The 18,378-nt window shown below is 50.2% G+C and overlaps 1 protein-coding gene across 1 annotated transcript; it reads left to right on the top strand.

Annotated features, from left to right (window-relative positions):
• The first annotated feature begins 135 nt into the window (after positions 1 to 135).
• DCPS (decapping enzyme, scavenger) lies at positions 136 to 17,666 on the top strand. Its single transcript, XM_021525756.3, has 6 exons — positions 136 to 312; positions 1,705 to 1,873; positions 9,708 to 9,853; positions 12,341 to 12,454; positions 16,301 to 16,411; positions 17,218 to 17,666. Exons 1-6 carry the CDS (start codon positions 151 to 153, stop codon positions 17,482 to 17,484), a joined length of 969 nt encoding a protein of 322 aa, XP_021381431.1. The 5' UTR covers positions 136 to 150; the 3' UTR covers positions 17,485 to 17,666.
• The last annotated feature ends 712 nt before the right edge of the window (positions 17,667 to 18,378 follow it).

The raw sequence follows: 18,378 nt of genomic DNA, 5'->3' as shown, positions 1-18,378 counted from the left end.
GGTTTTCCGTGTTTTTGTCTCAATCCCCCGCTCGGGCGTTTGTGGGGGAAGGAGCGGCGGGGGCGCGCGACCTCCGAGCCGCCAGGGGGCGCTGCGAGCCGGCGCGCCCCGGGGCGCCGCGCGTGCGCAGTGCGGGGGCGGGCGCGAGCCATGGCGGAGGGCCCGCAGCCGAAGAGGAAGCGGGAGGAGGAGGAGCAGAAGAATGGCGGGGACGCCCCTCAGGGCGCCGCCGCTTTCGCGCTCTCGGACCTGCGGGTGCGGCGCGTCCTGCGGGAGTCGGCGCGGGACAAGACCGTGTTCCTGCACGCGGAGGTAGCGGGCGGTGGGGGGGCGGGGGCGGCCGCCGCCATTTTCCGCGCTGAGGGCGCGGCCCCGCCCCGGCAGCCCCGGGGCGGCCCAGCCGGGCCCGACCCGCTTCTCCAGCCCGGCCCTGCCCGAAACAGGCGGAGCGGGCGGCTGGAGACCTCATCGCAATCCTTTCTTGGCGGTGTGATTTGGTGTTTTTGGATTCCAGCGCGCCGTTCGTGCTTGGTAGCTAAAGTGTCAATGGATTGCAAGCGGCGTGCTGATTCTAGGACTGTAAATAGTACCGCCATTGCAGGAAAATGTGCAGAATTCTTGGGATTCTGCATGGCGAGGGAACCGTGCAGCTGCCTCGGCACCTGTCTCCCGAAGCATCCAAGCAGGAGATGAGGATGGGGAGGTTCCAGGCTGCTTTTATGGTCTGGAGTCGGTGGGCACAGACCTGCTCTGCCTGTGAGCGTGTCAGAAAAATCCACAAGCGCCAGAGGTATATGTTTAAAAGGAAATAGAGGAGTCCTTCCACTTTATTCCAGTGCAGGGAGAGAGTCCACTGGGGCACATGCCCGCAGGGTTTTCTGTCTCGAGCTTTTGAAGCCTCCCTTTTATCCTAACTCCCAGCTGTCTGTTGCCCTTCCTTTCCCACTGGCTGAGGTACCAGGAGCCTTCCCAAACCGCCCACCCCATATCCTCCCTTAAACATGTCATTTTCCCCTCAAAGTTCAGAGGTTCAGGCTTGTGCAGACTCTTGTCTCTTTCAGGAACCGAACTGCCCAAAGTTAATAGAGGCATTAATACACATTTCAAACACCCATAAAATTGTTTGTTAAAGGCATTAGCACACGTCTTCCTTATCAAGCTGACCGGGTTGGGAGCCCCAGGTGGTGTGGTGAGGCCTCACCTGGGTCTTGTACAGACAGGAATGATGCTGGGGGATGTTCCACACCCAGCACCTCCCAAAACCAGGATACTGAGGCCTCTGGATCAGGGGCTGTGGTTCCTTGGAGCAGGGCAGCAGTAAGTGCTCCCTGCCCCAGAACTTGCTCTCTGACTATGATGCAAATCCCCACGCCTGCCTTTCCCTCTTTCTGGGAAGTGTCAGAGATGAAATTGGTGCTATGGGTCAGCAGGAAACCTGGGAGCATCCGGGGAGGTGCAGATGGGCTGAGTCATTGCCCACATCCCCTGCTCCCCCAAAAACCACCTGTGTTCCCTGGTGGGAGCAAATTCTTGCTGTGCTTCTGGGCAGATGTGCTGTTTATTTTTGGATGGGTGTCTGCCCTGCAGGGGGCTTGGTCACGAGGTCTAGGGGGCTGTGAGGTGTCTGCTGTGATCCCTGACCTCAAACTGTCCACCCAGTGCTGGATCTGTGTTTGCTGATGACTTTATCCATTCATATTCCAGAGGACTGGCCTCTCTGGAGAGGGCACAGATGCTGTTGTCATCCTGGAAAAGACTCCTTTCCAGGAGGAGAAGATCCCAGACCTGCTGAAGAAGCCCATGAATGCAGAGCTGCAGATGCACAATGACATTTACTGCACCTTCTACCTGAGCCCTCCCCCAGAGCTGAGTGGTGAGTGCCCTCAGCCCTGCCCAGGGGTCCTGGGTGGGCATCTGGATGGTTCCTGCCCATTCCAGAGGGGAGGATGCAGCGAGATGGGCAGGTGCCACTGCTGGACGTGGATGTGTCACCCTGGTTGGTGACAGCAGCATAGCTGGCCCAGGTGGGGAGGTCAGTGGGTTGTTGCCATGCTGAAGGCAATGTCTCATCCGAGGCTTTGAGTGCTGCCCTGTTTCATCCCCCTTTTCCTATGCTCTGGGCATGTGGCTCGGCTGATGAGGCACTGAATGGCCATTGCTTGATGACCTTGTACATGAAGGTGCAGAAAGGCTCAGGGGTGTGAGGCTCTCTGTGGGTGCTTGTCAGTGCTCTTAATTGGGTGAGAGAGACTTGTCTCCTTCCAGAATGTTTCTCTTGAAACAGTCTGCAGGGCACATGCAGCTGCTTCTCAACCCATGGTGGCATCTTTTATGTCACCTGGTAAGGACAGGCAGCTTGTATTTGGGGGAGGATCTAGGTGCTAGTAACCTCAAGTGCTGAGGCAGAAATCCTCTCCTGAGGGTTTCACAAATCTGTGTGTTATAAAACTCTGTTGATAACCAAATTTGACAAGGACTGATGGGCAGGTTGGGGAGCTGCAGTGGAAGGCTCTCATCCTGTGGAGGGCACTCTGGTCCCAGTGGGAAGGTACCCTGTGGTGATGGTCTTTGGGCACTTCAGTTTAATCACAGAATTCCAGACTGTTTTGGGTTGGAAGGGACCTTAAAGCTTGTCTTGTTCCAGCCCTCTGCCATGGGCAGGGACACCTTCTGCTGTCCCAGGCTGTGCCAAGCCCTGTCCAGCCTGGCACTGGGCACTGCCAGGGATCCAGGGGCTGCCACAGCTGCTCTGGGCACCCTGTGCCAGGGCCTCCCTTCCCAATATCCCATCCCTCCCTGCCCTCTGGCAGTGGGAGCCATTCCCTGTGTCCTGTCCCTCCATCCCTTGTCCTCAGTCTCTCTCCAGCTCTCCTGGAACCCCTTTGGCACTGGTAGGGGCTCTAAACTCTCTCCAGTGCCTTTTCCTCTCCAGGCTGAACACCTCCAGCTCTCCCAGCCTGTCTCCAGAGCAGAGCTGTTCCAATCAGAACATCTCCTTGGCCTCCTCTGGACTTCCTCCAGTGGCTCCGTGTTCTTCCTGTCCTGAGGGCACCAGAGCTGGAGGCAGCTCTACAAGTGGGGTCTCACCTGAGCAGAGATGAATCACCTTCCACAGTTAATTCCATGTCAATGCTGGTACATATTTAAATTCCAGAAATGCAGTGGTAAATTCCATGTCAACACTTCCGTAAACACAATAACACCCAAACAGGTTTAATAGTCAAAATTAATCTGAGTGCCTTAAGGTGTTGTTGCTGGGCCAAGTTAAATTTTCAGGATGTTTGATGTGCCTTTCCAAAATGCATTTGTTTTATCTCTGTTCCCATGGTGTAGGAGGGAGCACTGTCTGGATTTGTCAGCTTGAATTGCGCAAAACTTCTTTTCTCCTGTGAAGAACTCAAAATTAAAGGTTTTGTTACAGTGAGTTTCAGTCTGAGGAAAACACCATAACACCACGGGTGTTGTAGGAAGGCTTTAAAGCTTTTTTTTAGCTGAGAAAGCTCCTGCTTGGGTGCCTGCTGTATTCCAGCCCGGCAGGAGTTGCAGTGATTCCCACAAGGTGGCATTGCAAGACTGAAATCCCCTGGGCTGCCTCCAGCTCAGCCCTGTAGGCCTTTGCCTTCCTCACAGCACTTGGCTGCAGCTCTGTGTAACTCCACATTGCTCTGATAACAGAATTCCTTATTTTGTTTAAGGCTTGTGCCAGGTGCAAAACCCCTTCTGCATGTTTGAGTGGGGAAGAAGCCTCTGGCTTTCTACAGCTTTATCTTTTTAATGGCTTTTAAATTTGTCTTTGAAAGGTAAATTTTTGCAGAAATGTTACCCAGTGGTGCATCTTTGCTTCCCATCCCTTTCCTCAGCACTCCTCAACTTGCTCTGGTTGCTGAGCAGCCCCAAGCAGGAGGGGGCTGTAGACCCTGGAGCTGCTGTCCAGGCTCCCCAAGTTGGATTGGAGAGCAAGGGGGCTTCTTCTTTTGAAGCAATTAGCTGGCTGTTTGGTGGGCATATTGCATGAGCTGCTGGTGGGTAGCTGGGCTGGCAGGGAAACAGCCCTGTGTGTCAGGAGGGGAAGGAAATTACCCTTTGGAGCTGAGTCACGGCCCAAAGATGTAATTCACATGAGGAATTCAGCTTAAAAACCTAAACAGGAAGAATTGCCTGTAAAGCTGCAGTCAGGGTTTGACTGACCTGGGATGTCCAGTGATAATGTGGAGACCCAAGGGAGGCCTTGCCCAAGGTCTGTTGGCCCCTTAGTTGCAGGGTTAGAGTTACAGGGTTTTATGTCCTCGTCCTTGGAAGTTTACAGGATACAATAAAATATTTTATAGAAAAGGTCAGACTTTGGCATTAAGCAGTTTCTTGGAACAGTCCTGTGTTGTGTGATGAAGGAGTTGACCTGGGGGATTTCACAGCATCCTGGGCAGCTGAACCCTGCCACACTCAGCCTCTTGCTTCTGAGGTAAGAAAGACTTTTAGACAGAGGAAGTGGTGACTGCAGGTAACTCATGCTGATGCCATGAGGAGCTGCCTCCAGAGCTTGTTTCTCTGTGCTCCCAGGTACTTGGGGCTCTTCATTCAGCTGGAAGTAGAGACTTCCTTCACTTTGTCCCCACCTCTGTGTTGGCCAGCAGGACCGGGGAGGTCATTCTTCCCCTGTACCTAGCACTGGTGAGGCTGCACCTTGAGTGCTGTGTCCAGTTCTGGCCCCTCAGTTTGGGAAGGATGTTATGATGCTTGAGCATGTCCGCAGGAGGCAACGAGGCTGGAGAGGGTCTAGGAACACAAACCCTGTGAGGAACAACTGAGGCAGCTGGGGGTGTCTAGCTTGGAGAAAAGGAAACTCAGGGGTGACCTTATCACTCTGTACAGCTCCTGTAAGGTGGCTGTGCTCAGGTGGAGTTGTTCTCTTTGCCCAGGCAACTGTGAAAGAAGAAGAGGACACAGCCTTAAGCTGTGCCAAGGGAAATTTAGGTTGGATGTTAGGAAGAAGTTTTTCACAGAAAGAGTGATAAAGTTCTGGGATGGCTGCCTGGGGAGGTGGTGGAGTCACCATCCCTGGATGTGTTTAAAACAAGCCTGGAGGTGGCACTGGGTGTCAGGGTTGAGTTGAGGTGTCAGGGCATGAGTTGGACTTGATGATCTTGAAGGTCTCTTCTAACCTGGTGATTCTGTGAAGAGAGTCAGGTGCCCAGTCAAACCAGCACAGGCCTCATGCAATGATGACTTGTTTGTATGGGAAAGGGAGGCCAAAGCATGTTACTTCAGCAAATGTCTCTCTCTGACCTCAGAAGAGACATTTCACTTGGGGAAGATGAATTTCACTCTTAGGAGATTTTTTGGTCTTGGAGCACACTAGTGTGAAGGTAGCACCAGATGAGTCTTGCTCATCTCATTGATTTTACTGCATGTGTCAAGGGAAAATGGGAAATAACATTTGCAGACAAGCCAGTAATGGTCAGAGTTTGTCTGAAGGGCAACCCAAACCCGTGGAGTGAGGAGAGAGGACTTTGTGAATTTGTGGGGAGTAGTGTATCAGAGCTGATGTGACTGTACTGCTACCAAAGGCAGGCATGTGCATCTTATTTTAAGGCCACTTTCTGGATGTTGCCTTGATTTAAGAGGCAGCTTAAGCCTAGGTATGAGAGGAACCCCCAGCCTTGGCTTTCCTCTGCAGGGTGAGCAAGGGCTGATTTTACAGAAAGTGAAACATTTTATGACTACCAAAGGTTGGATTCTAAAAGACAGATGGTTCAATATGCATGTTGCCTGATAACATCTAATTCTTCACACCCATTTGCCAAAGACAGCTTGATATGTTTGTGGCAAAAAGCAGCCTCTTCATGTCTGGCTGCTGTGGGACTGTCTCCAAAGCTGTGCTGGTATGATTTAAGGACTTTTACCAGTTCTCTAAGGAGTCTTTGCTCCCTGACTGCAGGCCGAAGCTTCTTATCTTTTTGTTTTAAGATAAAAACATAATAAAACAAGCACAACAGGAGAAGCTCTGGCTCCATTGCTCCAACATGGGGTGGAGAAATTGTGGGAAAAATGGGAGAGGGTGGAAGGAAAGTTTTCAGTATGCAGGAAGTAATCCACGTCCCAAAAAGAGTCTGGTTTCAGGCAGTGAGGAGCTGGAGAAACTTGCAGGAGCTGCAGTGGGAAGGCTGGTTTTTCTCCCTGTGTCTCCATGCTTTGGCTGCCTCTCGGGTTTGCCCAGCCAAGGAAACTTCTTGCATTTACACTTAAAAAGCTTGAGGCTGAAGCTGTGGGAGCATGTGGGGTGGTTTGGAGGATGGTGGGAGGTGCCATTGTGTTTTGCAGGGGTGGTAAACTGCAGCTTTTCTCTTTGCAGTGCCTGTTGCAGCTAAAGTCCACTGAGCCCCCTAAGTCCTCCTGGCTTGAGCCCCAGGGGCCAGGCAGCCTTAGCTGAGTCCCTGGCAGCATGCTTGGCTTGCCCTGGCATGTGCTGGCCTTGGAAATGGTGAGCTCTTGCAGGTTTTTTCCTTTGCAGCTTTAATTCATTCACCAAAAAGTGCCTCAGCTGTTTGGGACAAACCATGGGCACACCTGGCTGGGGCTGGGTTGGAATCCAGTGTTCTGTGTGACTCTTCTGCAGCTGTGATCATAAAACCAAATAGAGACTGTTCATGCAGAAGGGGAGGTTGTGTGTTTACTATATTTACTTAGGGCATAAAGGGCTGCATCCAAAGTGCTGTCTTCCCACCTGGTGGTGAGAAGACAGCTCAGAGCTGGGTGCAGCAAGAAAGAGGGAAAAAAGCCTGCAAGAGCTCAAATTGACTTGCCTGTTGTTCCCCTGCCTTGGCACCTTCCTGCACCTGATGGTGAGGTTGATTAGGGAGCTTATAAATGAAAGCTCCACTTCCTATTAGTGAAGAGAGGAAAAAGCACCTCTGCTTTTTTGAATAGCTTGCCTGCCCTGTGTGCTTCTTGTGGCTTCCTGGCAGGGTTACATCTGTCTAAAACAGGCTGGCAGTAGTGTTAATGCTGCAGTGGGGCGGGAGAAGAGAGTGCAAGGCCTCTCCTCACTGATGTGTGGAGCTGGAGGGGGATTTTGGCAGACCTGGGAACAGAAGGGGATGAGGCATTGTTAGTGAGCTTGGTGTGCCCTTTCCTACACCTGCATGAGCTCTCTCTGCTCATACTTTGTCTTCTCCTCCTGACAGCAGCTGCATCCAGCCCTTTTACCCTTAAGTTCCCCAATGGTGTTCTGATTTTTCCTTTTGTCTTGGGTTGTGCCTTCCTGTCTTACTTTTAGCAGGAGAGGGGAGAATTGTTTGCCTGGTCAGTCTGAGCCTCCTTTTCTCTTGGGCAGTTTCTGAGCACTGTGGTGATATCTCTCAAATGCCTGTTGTAGAGTGGCCAGCCTGGGCAATTGTTCTCTACCTCCTGCTCATCCAGGTTCCTTCAATTAAACCTCCTGGCTTTTTATAACCTCCAGTTAGTCGATGGTCAGTCCTGTCTTCCAGAATAAACCACAGTGCTCTGTGGTGGCCCCGGGCCGGCGTTCAGGAACAGGCTGGCTGATGTGACTCAGATGTGAGCAGAGACAATCCCCGATGCTCCAGCCAGCTTAGAAACCCACATCACGTGTCCAGCGGTTCCCTACCCCCGTTTCCAGGCCAGGGCAGGTTTTGGGTGCCCCACGGCCTACGTGCTGCTCCGGTGCACATGGAGCTGCCAGGAGCAGACTTAGAAACCGGAGTGTGGCTGTGTGCCAGCACTGGAAAGATCTCAGGACGAGCCTGGTCTCGCTGTGGATGTTTCCTGCAGCCGAGCCCAGGCTCAGCTGTGACTTGGCATCCTGTGTGCAGCTCCTAAGGACTGTCAGGCTCTGAGCAGGTATCAAACAGCCTCTCTGGCTGCAGTGATTGATGCTAATTAGCATTGCTGGGGCATTTTGGGGTTGATGAGACCTTTAGAAGGGGAATAATCATAAGTGAACCACAGCCTTTCCCTTGCCTTCTCTTCCAAACATCTGCTCAGCTGCAGCTGCACATTGAGTTCTATGATCTCTCATTTAAAGCACCCTGAGCTCTCTCTGCACCATGAACAGCCGCCCCCAAGTTGGGGAGGTGCCAGAGAAGCCATTATGGGTCCCCTCCACCCCCACGCACTGTGGTTATCACCACCCAGCACTGAGGGGCTTCTACTGTAGTTCTTGCTCTATTTTTGGGGTATAAAATCAAATTGTGAAAGTTTCAGCCTGAGGCTGGCTGTGGTATTTTATCTTTAGCCTTTTTTGTTTTCTCCCCAGTGCTTTGCTGATCTTTTTAAGTGAGGAGAGCTACAGCCTTGTCTTTTTTCCTTTGGTATTACATCACCCTGCTAGAAGTGCTAATTGGGTCCTGGAAAACAATCTTGTTTGAACATGTGTGTGGTGGGAATCAGACCAGACTGCCCTTGTGGTTTGCATTTTCATATTTCATGTTACCAGCATTTTCCTGTGGATTTCATTAAGCTGGGTTTGGCATGGAATGAAAAGGCAGAGTCTCTCAGATTGTGCAGTGCTGACCTTAAAAAAACAGAAAGCAGAAAACTAAAAAAGACTCAAACCACTCTAAATCCTGGCTCTGGGAACAAATAGGTGTTTATATTCGGTGTCTAGCTAGCCTGTATATGTACTCAAGTACAACTTTGGTTCCCTGCTGTGTGTGCAGCCCGTGGGTTTCTGTGGCAGACGCTGGGCACAGACTGCAGCGTTCACAGTACCTCAGTCAGTCTGCCTGGGGTTTGCCCAGGCTCGTGGGGCTTTTCTCCTTCATGCACTGAAGTTTATAGCAGCTCTGTGTCAGCTGGGAAGGCAGAGACACTCCTCTGCCCTTGGAACTTTGTATCACAAAAGCAGCCTGCCTTTGTGACAAGCTCTGTATCACACATCCAATCCTGGCCAAAGACGGATGTTTGCCGTGTGTTTTGGCCCTGTGTGTGTGTAGGGTGTACTGCTACTGATATCACAGCTACCAGGTTGACAAGGTGAGCATTTGCATCCTGTTCAGTGTCACAGAAATGCAGCAAAGTTCCAATCTTGAGGCAAACAGAAAATCTTTTCTTTTTGCCAGGGTAAATACTGAAGTGCGTTTTGTGAGCAAAGAGTCACTCAGCGCTCTTCCCTTGGCTCATCGTGAGCTGTGTTGACTTATCAGCTCATGTTGTTTGCTTTGAATCTCTCCCTGTGCCTTTGACTTCTTTGCCTCCTGTACTTGGGGCTCAAGGCCAAGCGCTCTGACTGAGCTCTGGGAAGAAGCTATTCCTTGGAGTTCATCTGGGTTTGTGGTTGGATGAAGTTGCTGGGTGCGTCCTGTGAGCTTTGAATTTAAGTATGAAGATGTGTCTCTGTCCCCAGGGTGGTGTTTCTGTCCTGGTTGTTGACTGCACATAAACAGTGCCCTGGGAGCCCCATCTCTGCCCCGATGCTGCTAATAGGTGTGAAAGAACAAGTGTGGAAAAACTCAGACAGCAGAGTCCTCCACCTGAACTGGAAAGCCCTGGCGGTGCCCTTGGCTTTTTCTTCCTCCAGAAAAGCAGCAGCTGTGCAGAAGGTTAAAGCACTTGTTTGCTTTCCATGTCCATTCTCCCTCACCCTCTCTTCAAAATGTCTTAATGTGGCATTTTTTGGAAGGGAAAACAGATTTGTTGGGGACTGAAGGAAGCAATGTGGTTGGTAACTTGGTCAATGTGTTTGTTCCTAGAGATCAAAGCCACAGTGGTGTACCCTGCCACGGAGAAACACATCCAGAAATATCTCCGTCAGGAAGTGCACCTCATTCGTGAAACCTGGGAGGATTACAAGAACATAACCCTGCCCTTCATCCAGTCCCAGAGCTTCAGCATCCAGGTATGGGTACCATGCCCTCTCCTGCAGACACACATGCCTTTGGTCTCCTCTGTCAAAATGCTGCTGTCAGAAGGCTTCTCTGAAGCCCAGGCTGGAGAGCTGGGAGTGTTCTGCCTCATCTCCCTGTTGGTTGCATTGTCAGCTCCATAGTGCTGTCCCCTCTTATTTGGTTGGCTGGGACATCCTTTTCCATCTTTGCAGAAAATTGTTTGCTTGGAGCTGGAATTCAAGTTGCCTTTCCCAAGGTTTCTGGAGAAACGCTGAGTCTTTTTCTCCTTTCCAAAGTTCGGTTCCTGGGCGTTGGTCACTGGGCTTCTTAGGAGTCTCTGGGTAGTTGTAGAAATGGAAAGGCACAGATTGTGCTTGGATTCCTGCATCACAACTCACTCCTCCTGCCATTCAGCCCCTCAGTCTGTATTCCATGTGGTGAAACTGTTACTTTTAGCGTGCTACTTGCCCCAGTCAACCCCATCTTTTTCCTTGGCTTTATCCTTTTTGAGTGTTCATCTCCCTGTATTTCTCCTTTAGAGACCAAAGGAATACATATCTGTAGGAATCAGCTCATGCCAGCCTTTGCAGAAGAGGGAATAAACCAAATCCTGGGGCTGCTGAGGCTCTCCATTAAAAACAACTCCCCACAACTAACCAGGAGCCTTGGATGCTCCCCTCTGCCTTCCCCCATCTTCCCTGCTGCCTTAGACTGCAACCTTTATTAGCTGGAGAAAGGCAAGTGTGGGTTTCTTCCAGGCCACAGCCTTCATGGAATATTTTCTCTGTGCTTTTGCTCCCAAATTTCTTTAGTTTTCTGGTGTAGCAGCTGCCTTGAGGAATTGCTTGAGCTCTCACTCTGCCTCTTGTGAGCTGATTTCAGTACATGGAAACATGTTCCTGGTGACCATCAGGAGCATCTGCTGAGAAATCATGCTCAGTCCTTGACCTCTGGGATTTAATAATGCTGTTCCTTGTCTTTATCCAACTGGTTTTGCCAAGTGGAAGGGAAAATGTGAGGGGTGACAGAAATACCAGGGGACTACAGAGGTGTCTGTGTTTCCTGCTGGAAGATACAAAGTGTGGATGCTTTCAGGATAATGGTTTTATTGTGGTGCTAGTCCCTGGACATGTGTTCTGCTTGCTGGGAGCAGCAGGAGCAGTCAGCCAAGGACCTGCCCGTCATGAGGCAGCCTTGGGTTTAAAATTCAGCTCATCTGATCAGTGAACTTATTTAGGACACTGATAGTTTGGCACTTGTGATCAGAGCAGGCTTAAAAACCTCAACAAAAGGCAAATGTCCATTTTCTGCTGAGCTTCCCTCTGAACTTCCCTCCTGGGGTTATGGAGCAGAGTGAGCTTGTGCTGTGTTTTTGAGAATCACCTGAAGAATCTAATCTCTAAGATGATGCTAAGAAGAAAGGAGAGCAATTTAAGCCAAAAATCCCAGATCAAGGGATGAGAAGTAGTTTTTTCCCTCCAGATGTATTCAGGTCAGTTTGCAACAATCCAGAGTGTTTATTAGATTAATGAAACTCTTGATGGATTTCCCTCAAAGTGTCTGGTGTGCACAGCACTGCCAGCCCAGCTCATTTGGTGTATTTGTGAAACTGGCTGCACCTTCCCTACCCACCTGAAGCAGCCAGAATATTTCAGACCTATATTTGGTGAGGAAAAGGATGTTTCCAAACATTTTCAACTTCAAGCTTTAGCAATTCCCTGCTGGCTTGTGTTACCACCTTCCAGGGACCTGGCTGAGGACTCTCTTACCAGTCCAGTGCTTAAGCTAGAGCATAACTTGCATTTTGGAAGTGTAAAGAAGGATGCTGGAGGTGGCTGAGGCAGGGAGAGCAAAGATGCTTTTCTCTCCTGGTATCTTCCATTTCCATAACTCTTCTCTGAATGGTGCTTTGCCTTGCAGGAGGAGCACGGGGGGATAACCAGAGCAGGGATTACAGGCAGGCTGGAGGCTGGAACCTTAAGTATGGAAGAAGAAGAGTGGTGAGCTGTTTTCTAATCAGCCAGAGAGCCAAGAGACATGCATTGCCCAAAAAAACCCACAGGCCTTTCGTATCCTTGCAGAGAGCTGCCAGCAGCCAGAGCCACATCCAACTCTGCTCCTTCCTCTTTGAACAGGGAACAGAGTCAGCCAAGTTCCCTTCCCAGACCTGATTGTAAAGATTTTGCTGCAGCTTGGGGGATAAAAAAGATGTAAACAGCCCCGTAGTGCAGCAGGAGGTGTGTGCTGAACCCCACAAGACCTGGGTTCGACTGCTTTTTACCGAAGTGCTCAGAATATTCTGGAGTCTATTGGTTGATTAAGTGTTTTATGGCTAATTAATTATAAATTATTTGGTCATTTAAAATAAAATTGGTGGATTTTTTAATATATTCAAGTTGCAGAGAATATGCAGTAATCCATGAGCTAGGGCTAAATGTGCCTGAGGTGTTGTTTTTTTAATTCTCTGCTGATTAATAAAACACATATTTCTCTTTCAGTGGGTGTATAATATCCTGGAGAAGAAAGCTGAGGCTGATCGAATCGTCCATGAAAACCCAGATCCTTCCAATGGCTTTGTTCTGGTTCCAGATTTGAAGTGGAATCAAAACCAGGTCAGTTTGCTTCTCTAATGCTGCCTGTCTGAACGTAATCCAGAGGAAATGTCCACTTTCAGACTACTAAGAGCACCATGAGAGAGTCTGAGTAGGTTTCTGTGCACACTGTTGTTAGTGATGCCATTGCCAGGGCCTTTCAGCACAAGCTCATTAGGGATGCTGCAGACCCAGGCTGTTCTCTCTGCTCCTGAGATGTATTTATTAGCTTCACTTTCACTTGTCCATACCAGCCCAAATGTTGTCAGGATGTGTTTGAACCAAAATCCTTTGTATTTGTTCTGCTGAACTTGTCTGTTCTTTTGTTTTGTTTTTTTTTTTGCCCAAACCTTGACTTGAGGTGCAAACAGGCAGCTGTATTGTCCTTTGGTTGCTGCAATTAACTCTCCTTAACAGTGTTAAACGGGTGGTTCTTGGCTGATGAGCAGCTGCTTTACCCTTTGTGGGAGTGGCTGCTTGGTGAAAGTGATTTTTAAGACCACGTTGTAATTCTAAATTGAGAATTATCCCTTGGGTTCTGGCTCCCTTTCTTGCTTTAAATTTGGGGAGGTGAAACTCCATACACACACCCCTCCCTTGAAGTTGGTGTCATCAAAAAAAGTTCCCATCGTGTTTCTGATCCTCATATGCCTCTGCACGGGGCATGTGGTGAGAGTTGCTGTATGATTAAGACTTAGAAATGGAAATTAAAACTCAAAAAATGGGAACACAAGGCAGCTGGTGGGCAGCTCCATCCTGTGTGTCTGTGCAAGGAGCAAATGTTGTGGTGCAGAGCTGAGTTGTCCTGGGGAGTCCCTGCAGGGCAGTGTCTGATCCCTGTGAATTCCTTGTACATCACTTACTCCAAAAATTCCCTGTCAAGTGGTGATGGGCTAACTAAGCTCGAATTTCCACTTGGTCACCAGAGGCACACCCTTCTTCCTGATGAGATTTTGCAGCACAGGGGATACATGTCCAGCTTGTAGGATGTGTCCTGTTCAGTGCCCTACCAGTGGAGCAATATTTAGGGATCCTAAAATATGCAGCATGTTTTCCCTTTCCAGGCTGTGAGCAGAGCCTCGGTGGATATCCTTGTGTGCTAAACCAAGCTTTGCAACTCTCATCAGGATTGGGCTAAAATCATAGAAGGGCTAAAATTTGTGCTTTGGGTTTCTCCAGAAACCTGCTGCAGCCACAGCTCCCAGCTGGTGTGGTCAGGGAGTGCCTCAGTGGTAGGACTTGTCCTTAGGGGAGGCTTCCCTGTGTTCCTATTGCCTCTGGAGTGCTGAACAGGATCTTTGGGACTTCTGCACAGCTGCTGGGCTGCTGTGTGCACCCCAGTCATCCCTGGAGCTATCCAGGCCCTTTGCACTGCTGATCTCTTCCCAGGCAGGCAAGACAGCATCCAGGTTGCCTTTGAGCCAAGGAATTCCTTCTTGGCTGTGGGTGGCACTGAGCCAGAGCTGATCCTGACAGCCCTGGGGCGGCCAGGGAGCACCAGTTCCTTCTGCCACATCCCACCTGACAGGCAGAGCTGCTGAATGAAATCAGGGAGGTGAGAATGCAGCTCCCAGCAGGATTCTCTGAGCCCTCCCTCAGAAGTCCTTTCAGCAGTGTGGCCTCACTCCTTTAGTCCCTGGCCCACAGATCCTATTAATTCACCTGCAGTTATTTCAGACTGCTGGATGAGGGGGAAAATTCCCTTTAGCACTGTGATATCTGCTGGCCTCAGCCTTCTGGATGCTGCTGCCCAACCATCATAATGGTTTGAATTGGTTTCTTGGGCTGTTTTTAAAACTTTTTTTTGGTCTGTTTTTTTTCTTTCACATCTTTTGAGTTGGTTTCAAATCTGCAGGAGTCCTGAGGCGTTGCCTGAAGTGATGCCTGGCATGACATCATTGCAGACCTTTTTAGCAACAGGCTTATTTGTTTCAAACAGCAACATGCAGATGTTGTTCTAAGGAGAAGAGCTGTTTGCTTATCCTCTCACCAGCCAGCCTGGAGCCAAAGAGCACAAGCTGCTACACCATCTTTTTCTGGAGCTGTGCAGGGGAATCAAATGGAACCCTGAGCATGGCTCTGGTGGCTGGGTACAGGAACAGCTCTGTGCTTCAACAGCTCTGTGAAGGGTCCTGAGAGCATCCTCTGAGACAAGCATCTGTCTCCAAAGAGCTGCATTGGGTTTCTCACAGCCCTGAAGAGATCTTCTGGATCTCAAATACCCAAACCCTTTGCTTTCCAGTGTTTAAATTATACAGCCACTAACTGAACTGGAGGAGACTGGGATTTATTTTTTTTTTTACGTGTAATGATCTGCAACTTTGTGTCATGTTAAACACTGAATGTGCTGAGTGCTTCAAGGGGATGCCAAAAATTTGTCTGAGAGCTGCTCAAGGGACATAATTTAACTGCCCTGGGTTTGTGGAGTGACCAATTAGGTATTGAAAATTGTTATTTATAGAACTGATGGGATTCACAAGTGGCTAGCTGTTTGCTCAGTGGAAAAGTAGTGAGCTTATCACGAGGGGAGTTACCAGTTTCAGTTTTAGTCCTGTGGCTTGTTGCAGTCTGCAGTGGTGGTGGACGCAACCTTCCCTGAGAGCAGCAGGCAGGAGCCACAAGAGCACCAACACACACACACACACACACAGAGCAGCTCGGTGGGAAGGCACGGGAGGCTCCAGGCATGGAGCTCCAGCACCCTGAAGGGGTCCAGGGGTCAAAGACAAAGGAGAGTCCAGGGTATAAATACAGGGAAAGAGGGGACAGAGAAGCATCAGGGATCCAATGGTCTTGAGGGCACAGGGGAGGTGCACAGGGAAGGGCCTACGTGGGAATGCCAGGGTGGATGGGCAGGGTTACATAAACCAGTGGGGTATCAGAGAAGGGAGAACTTACTAGAACATGAACATATAAGGGTAAAAGGGGTAGGGAAGGCCACCAGGCCAGTGGGGAGGACAGAACTGATAGAAATGAACTTAGTGCTGCAGAATACCGTGATGGAAGCTTCTTTCCTCACCCTGAGCTCTGAGGAATGCCCAGAGCCTAAGGTGCATCTCTCCAGGGCATTGCTGTTGCTTTTCTCCCTGTAGGCTCATAGGCCTCGACAGTGGTTCATTGTAGAGGTTCATCTGAGCAGGCTGCAGCTCAGCTGTCACTGAGAAATCTGGGGTGTGCATGGGGGGTGTTGGCAAGTGCTTAGTGACTCCAGATATCTGGGTGGGTGCCAGCACCTGGTCTCCAGCCTCCAGTCATACAGACAAAGCCTTTTTGAGTTGCTCAGGAAGATGTGAAGGTGGGAAGGGCAGCACAGTGCTCAGAGTGTGAGAGGGCTGGTCACTCCATCTGCCTGTAAAGCTGAGAAGGTATTTGTGATCCCACTGTTTATGGGCTGGGATGAGGCTGTTCTCTTCTACTCATTTCTGGACAAAACCCAGTTTCACAGAAATAGTGCTTTGAGGTGCAGTGGGATTGTGGGTGAGCTCATCCCATACTGGGAGATTCAGCCCCATATGAGTGTTGAGGACAAGTATCCCGGTATGACACAGGAATCCCTTTATAACACAAAAATCCCCGTGTAACACAAATATCCCTGCATGACACAAGAATCCCTGTTTGGCACAAGTATCCCTCTGTAACACAAGTATTCCTGTGTAGCACAAATAACCCTGTGTAACACAAGTACCCCTGTGTAGCAGAAATGTCCCTGTATGGCACAAGTATCCCTGTGCAGCACAAATATCCCCATATGGCACCAGGATCCCTATGTAACAGCCTGAGAAGCTGTGAATGGCATGTTAGGTCCAAAGCAGGGCTGCCTCCATGTGCTGTTTCTGTCCCCTCCATGCCCACCCTGTGTCTCTGCAGCTGGATGACCTATACCTGATCGCCCTCGTGCACCGCCGGGAGATCAAGTCTCTGCGGGACCTCACGGCCGAGCACCTCCCGCTGCTGAGGAACGTCCTGCAGGAAGGGAAGGTGAGTGTGAGCCTGGTCCCACGCTGCTGTCCTGGCTAGGGAGAGCTTAGCTGCCTCTGCAAAGGCACTCCCTGGGTTTTCTGGCACAGTATCTCCCTGGGGACTGCTCCTCAGGACATGAGTCATGAAACAAGGCTGTGTTGCCATGTCTGCCTGGACAGCCTGGCTCCTGCTCTCCATCAGCACCTTCCCCAGATCATGCCACATCCAGGTGCTGTAGGAATGCTCTGTACTTCCCGTTAGCATTGAGCTCTTCATATTAATAACCCTGTCCCAATCCCTTGCCTGTTCTCACTGGTTGATGTGTTTTTTCCACAAGGTGTGTTTGGGAGATGGTTGTGCAGTAGCTTCTCTTTCCTTTGCTGTGTTAGAATTTGGAAAGTAATTGCACTAGGGAAGGTGGGAGATTAATTAAGAGATTAGCCAGGGGATTGCAGCGAGCAGAGCCGGCATGCCGGAATTTGCCATTGCTGTTCATAGCTTTAATTACACTGGCTGGTAACGGATCCCTGTTACTTTTCCAATGAGTTGGGGCGATAAGGGTGAAAGGGAAAATGATAGGGGTGGATAGCACATCCCATCATGGAGAGTTAAAAGTGGGGCAGCTGGAGGCCTCGCTCTTTTCCTGCAGAGGCTGAAATGGAGGATGGAGAAGAGTTCTGTCCTTCCAAACGTCCCCCTTTCCCTTGCTGTGAGGAAGCTGAACTCCTTTTTACCTCTCTCTACACCTTTCCTGCCATCCAGGGATGCTCTTTCACATCCATTCCAAGGTTTTGCCATAGCTGAGCCCTGTTTCCCCTCTGCAGGAGGCCATAGTGAAGCGCTTTGGCGTGCCCGGCTCCCAGCTGCGGATCTACCTGCACTACCAGCCCTCCTACCACCACCTGCACGTGCATTTCACTGCCCTGGGCTACGACGCGCCGGGCAGCTCCGTGGAGAGAGCCCATCTCCTGGCCGACGTCATCGACAACCTGGCCATGGACTCCATGTACTACCAGAAACGGGCTCTGACCTTCCCCCTGCGGGCTGATGAACCCCTCTTTAAGAAGTTCCAGGAGGCAGGAAAAGTGTGAGGAGGCAGAGGTGCTTTTGTATAATTTTTTAAAAAATAAATACCCATTCTTGGGCGTTTTTTTAAGGTTGTGTTCCTTTTATGTTTTTAAACTCTTTTTGTACAAGGTGGGGCTGATGATCCTTTGCTATGGAAACCATGTTGTCTGTTCAAGTCTATTAAAACAGTGTTTGAATAAACTCCTTTGGGTGTGCTGGATTTGACCTCTCAGACTGGGCACCTGTGGGATGCTGTGAGCAGAGGGGTTTGGGTGGGAGTGTATGGTGTGTATCCATCTCTTCCACCTGTCCCCAGATGTCAGCCCAAATAGGGTAACAGGTGGATGGATAGGCCCAAAAAACCCTGCTAATCCTCAAAGCTTCACGTGTTTCTTTCCTACAGATTTACCCCTGGGAGTTAAGACTGTGCTTTCCCTGAGCAGGGAGGGGTGCCTTGCTCCAAAGAACTCCGTGACTAACTCGAGTCCTCACCCTTCCTGTCTGGCTGTGTGGAGACAAGTGCTGTGTGCTGCCTGATCCCCAGCCTGAGAACCATCACCCCTCTGCTGCTCCTTAGTCATCTGTGTCTGAAACAGCCTCGTGTGCAGGGCAGCCCCTTTCTGACAGAGGCTGCTTAAGGGTCTGCAAGGATTATGGGTTAAAGCCCCTCAGAAATAAATAGTGGTGCGCTTCCTCCTGCCTAAGGTGGTGGCAGGAAGGGAGAGTGTCAAGAGTTGGATTCAGTGATTCATTTTGGTGAAAGGCCTGACTTTTCTTTATGCAGGGAGCTTCCTTGGCCACCTAGCCATTGGCTTCCTGGCAGCTTCTCCACTGAGCACCAACCTTTGAAAACTTCATGAGTTCTTGGTGCCAAAAAGGGCTCTGGTTTCTGGTTGTAACCAGGGATGTAATTGCAG

The sequence above is a fragment of the Lonchura striata genome, chromosome 23 (genome assembly GCF_046129695.1).
Source record: "Lonchura striata isolate bLonStr1 chromosome 23, bLonStr1.mat, whole genome shotgun sequence".
Lineage (NCBI taxonomy): Eukaryota > Metazoa > Chordata > Aves > Passeriformes > Estrildidae > Lonchura > Lonchura striata.
The sequence above is the reverse complement of the archived record's forward strand: the minus strand, read 5'-3'. Positions and strand labels throughout refer to the sequence as shown.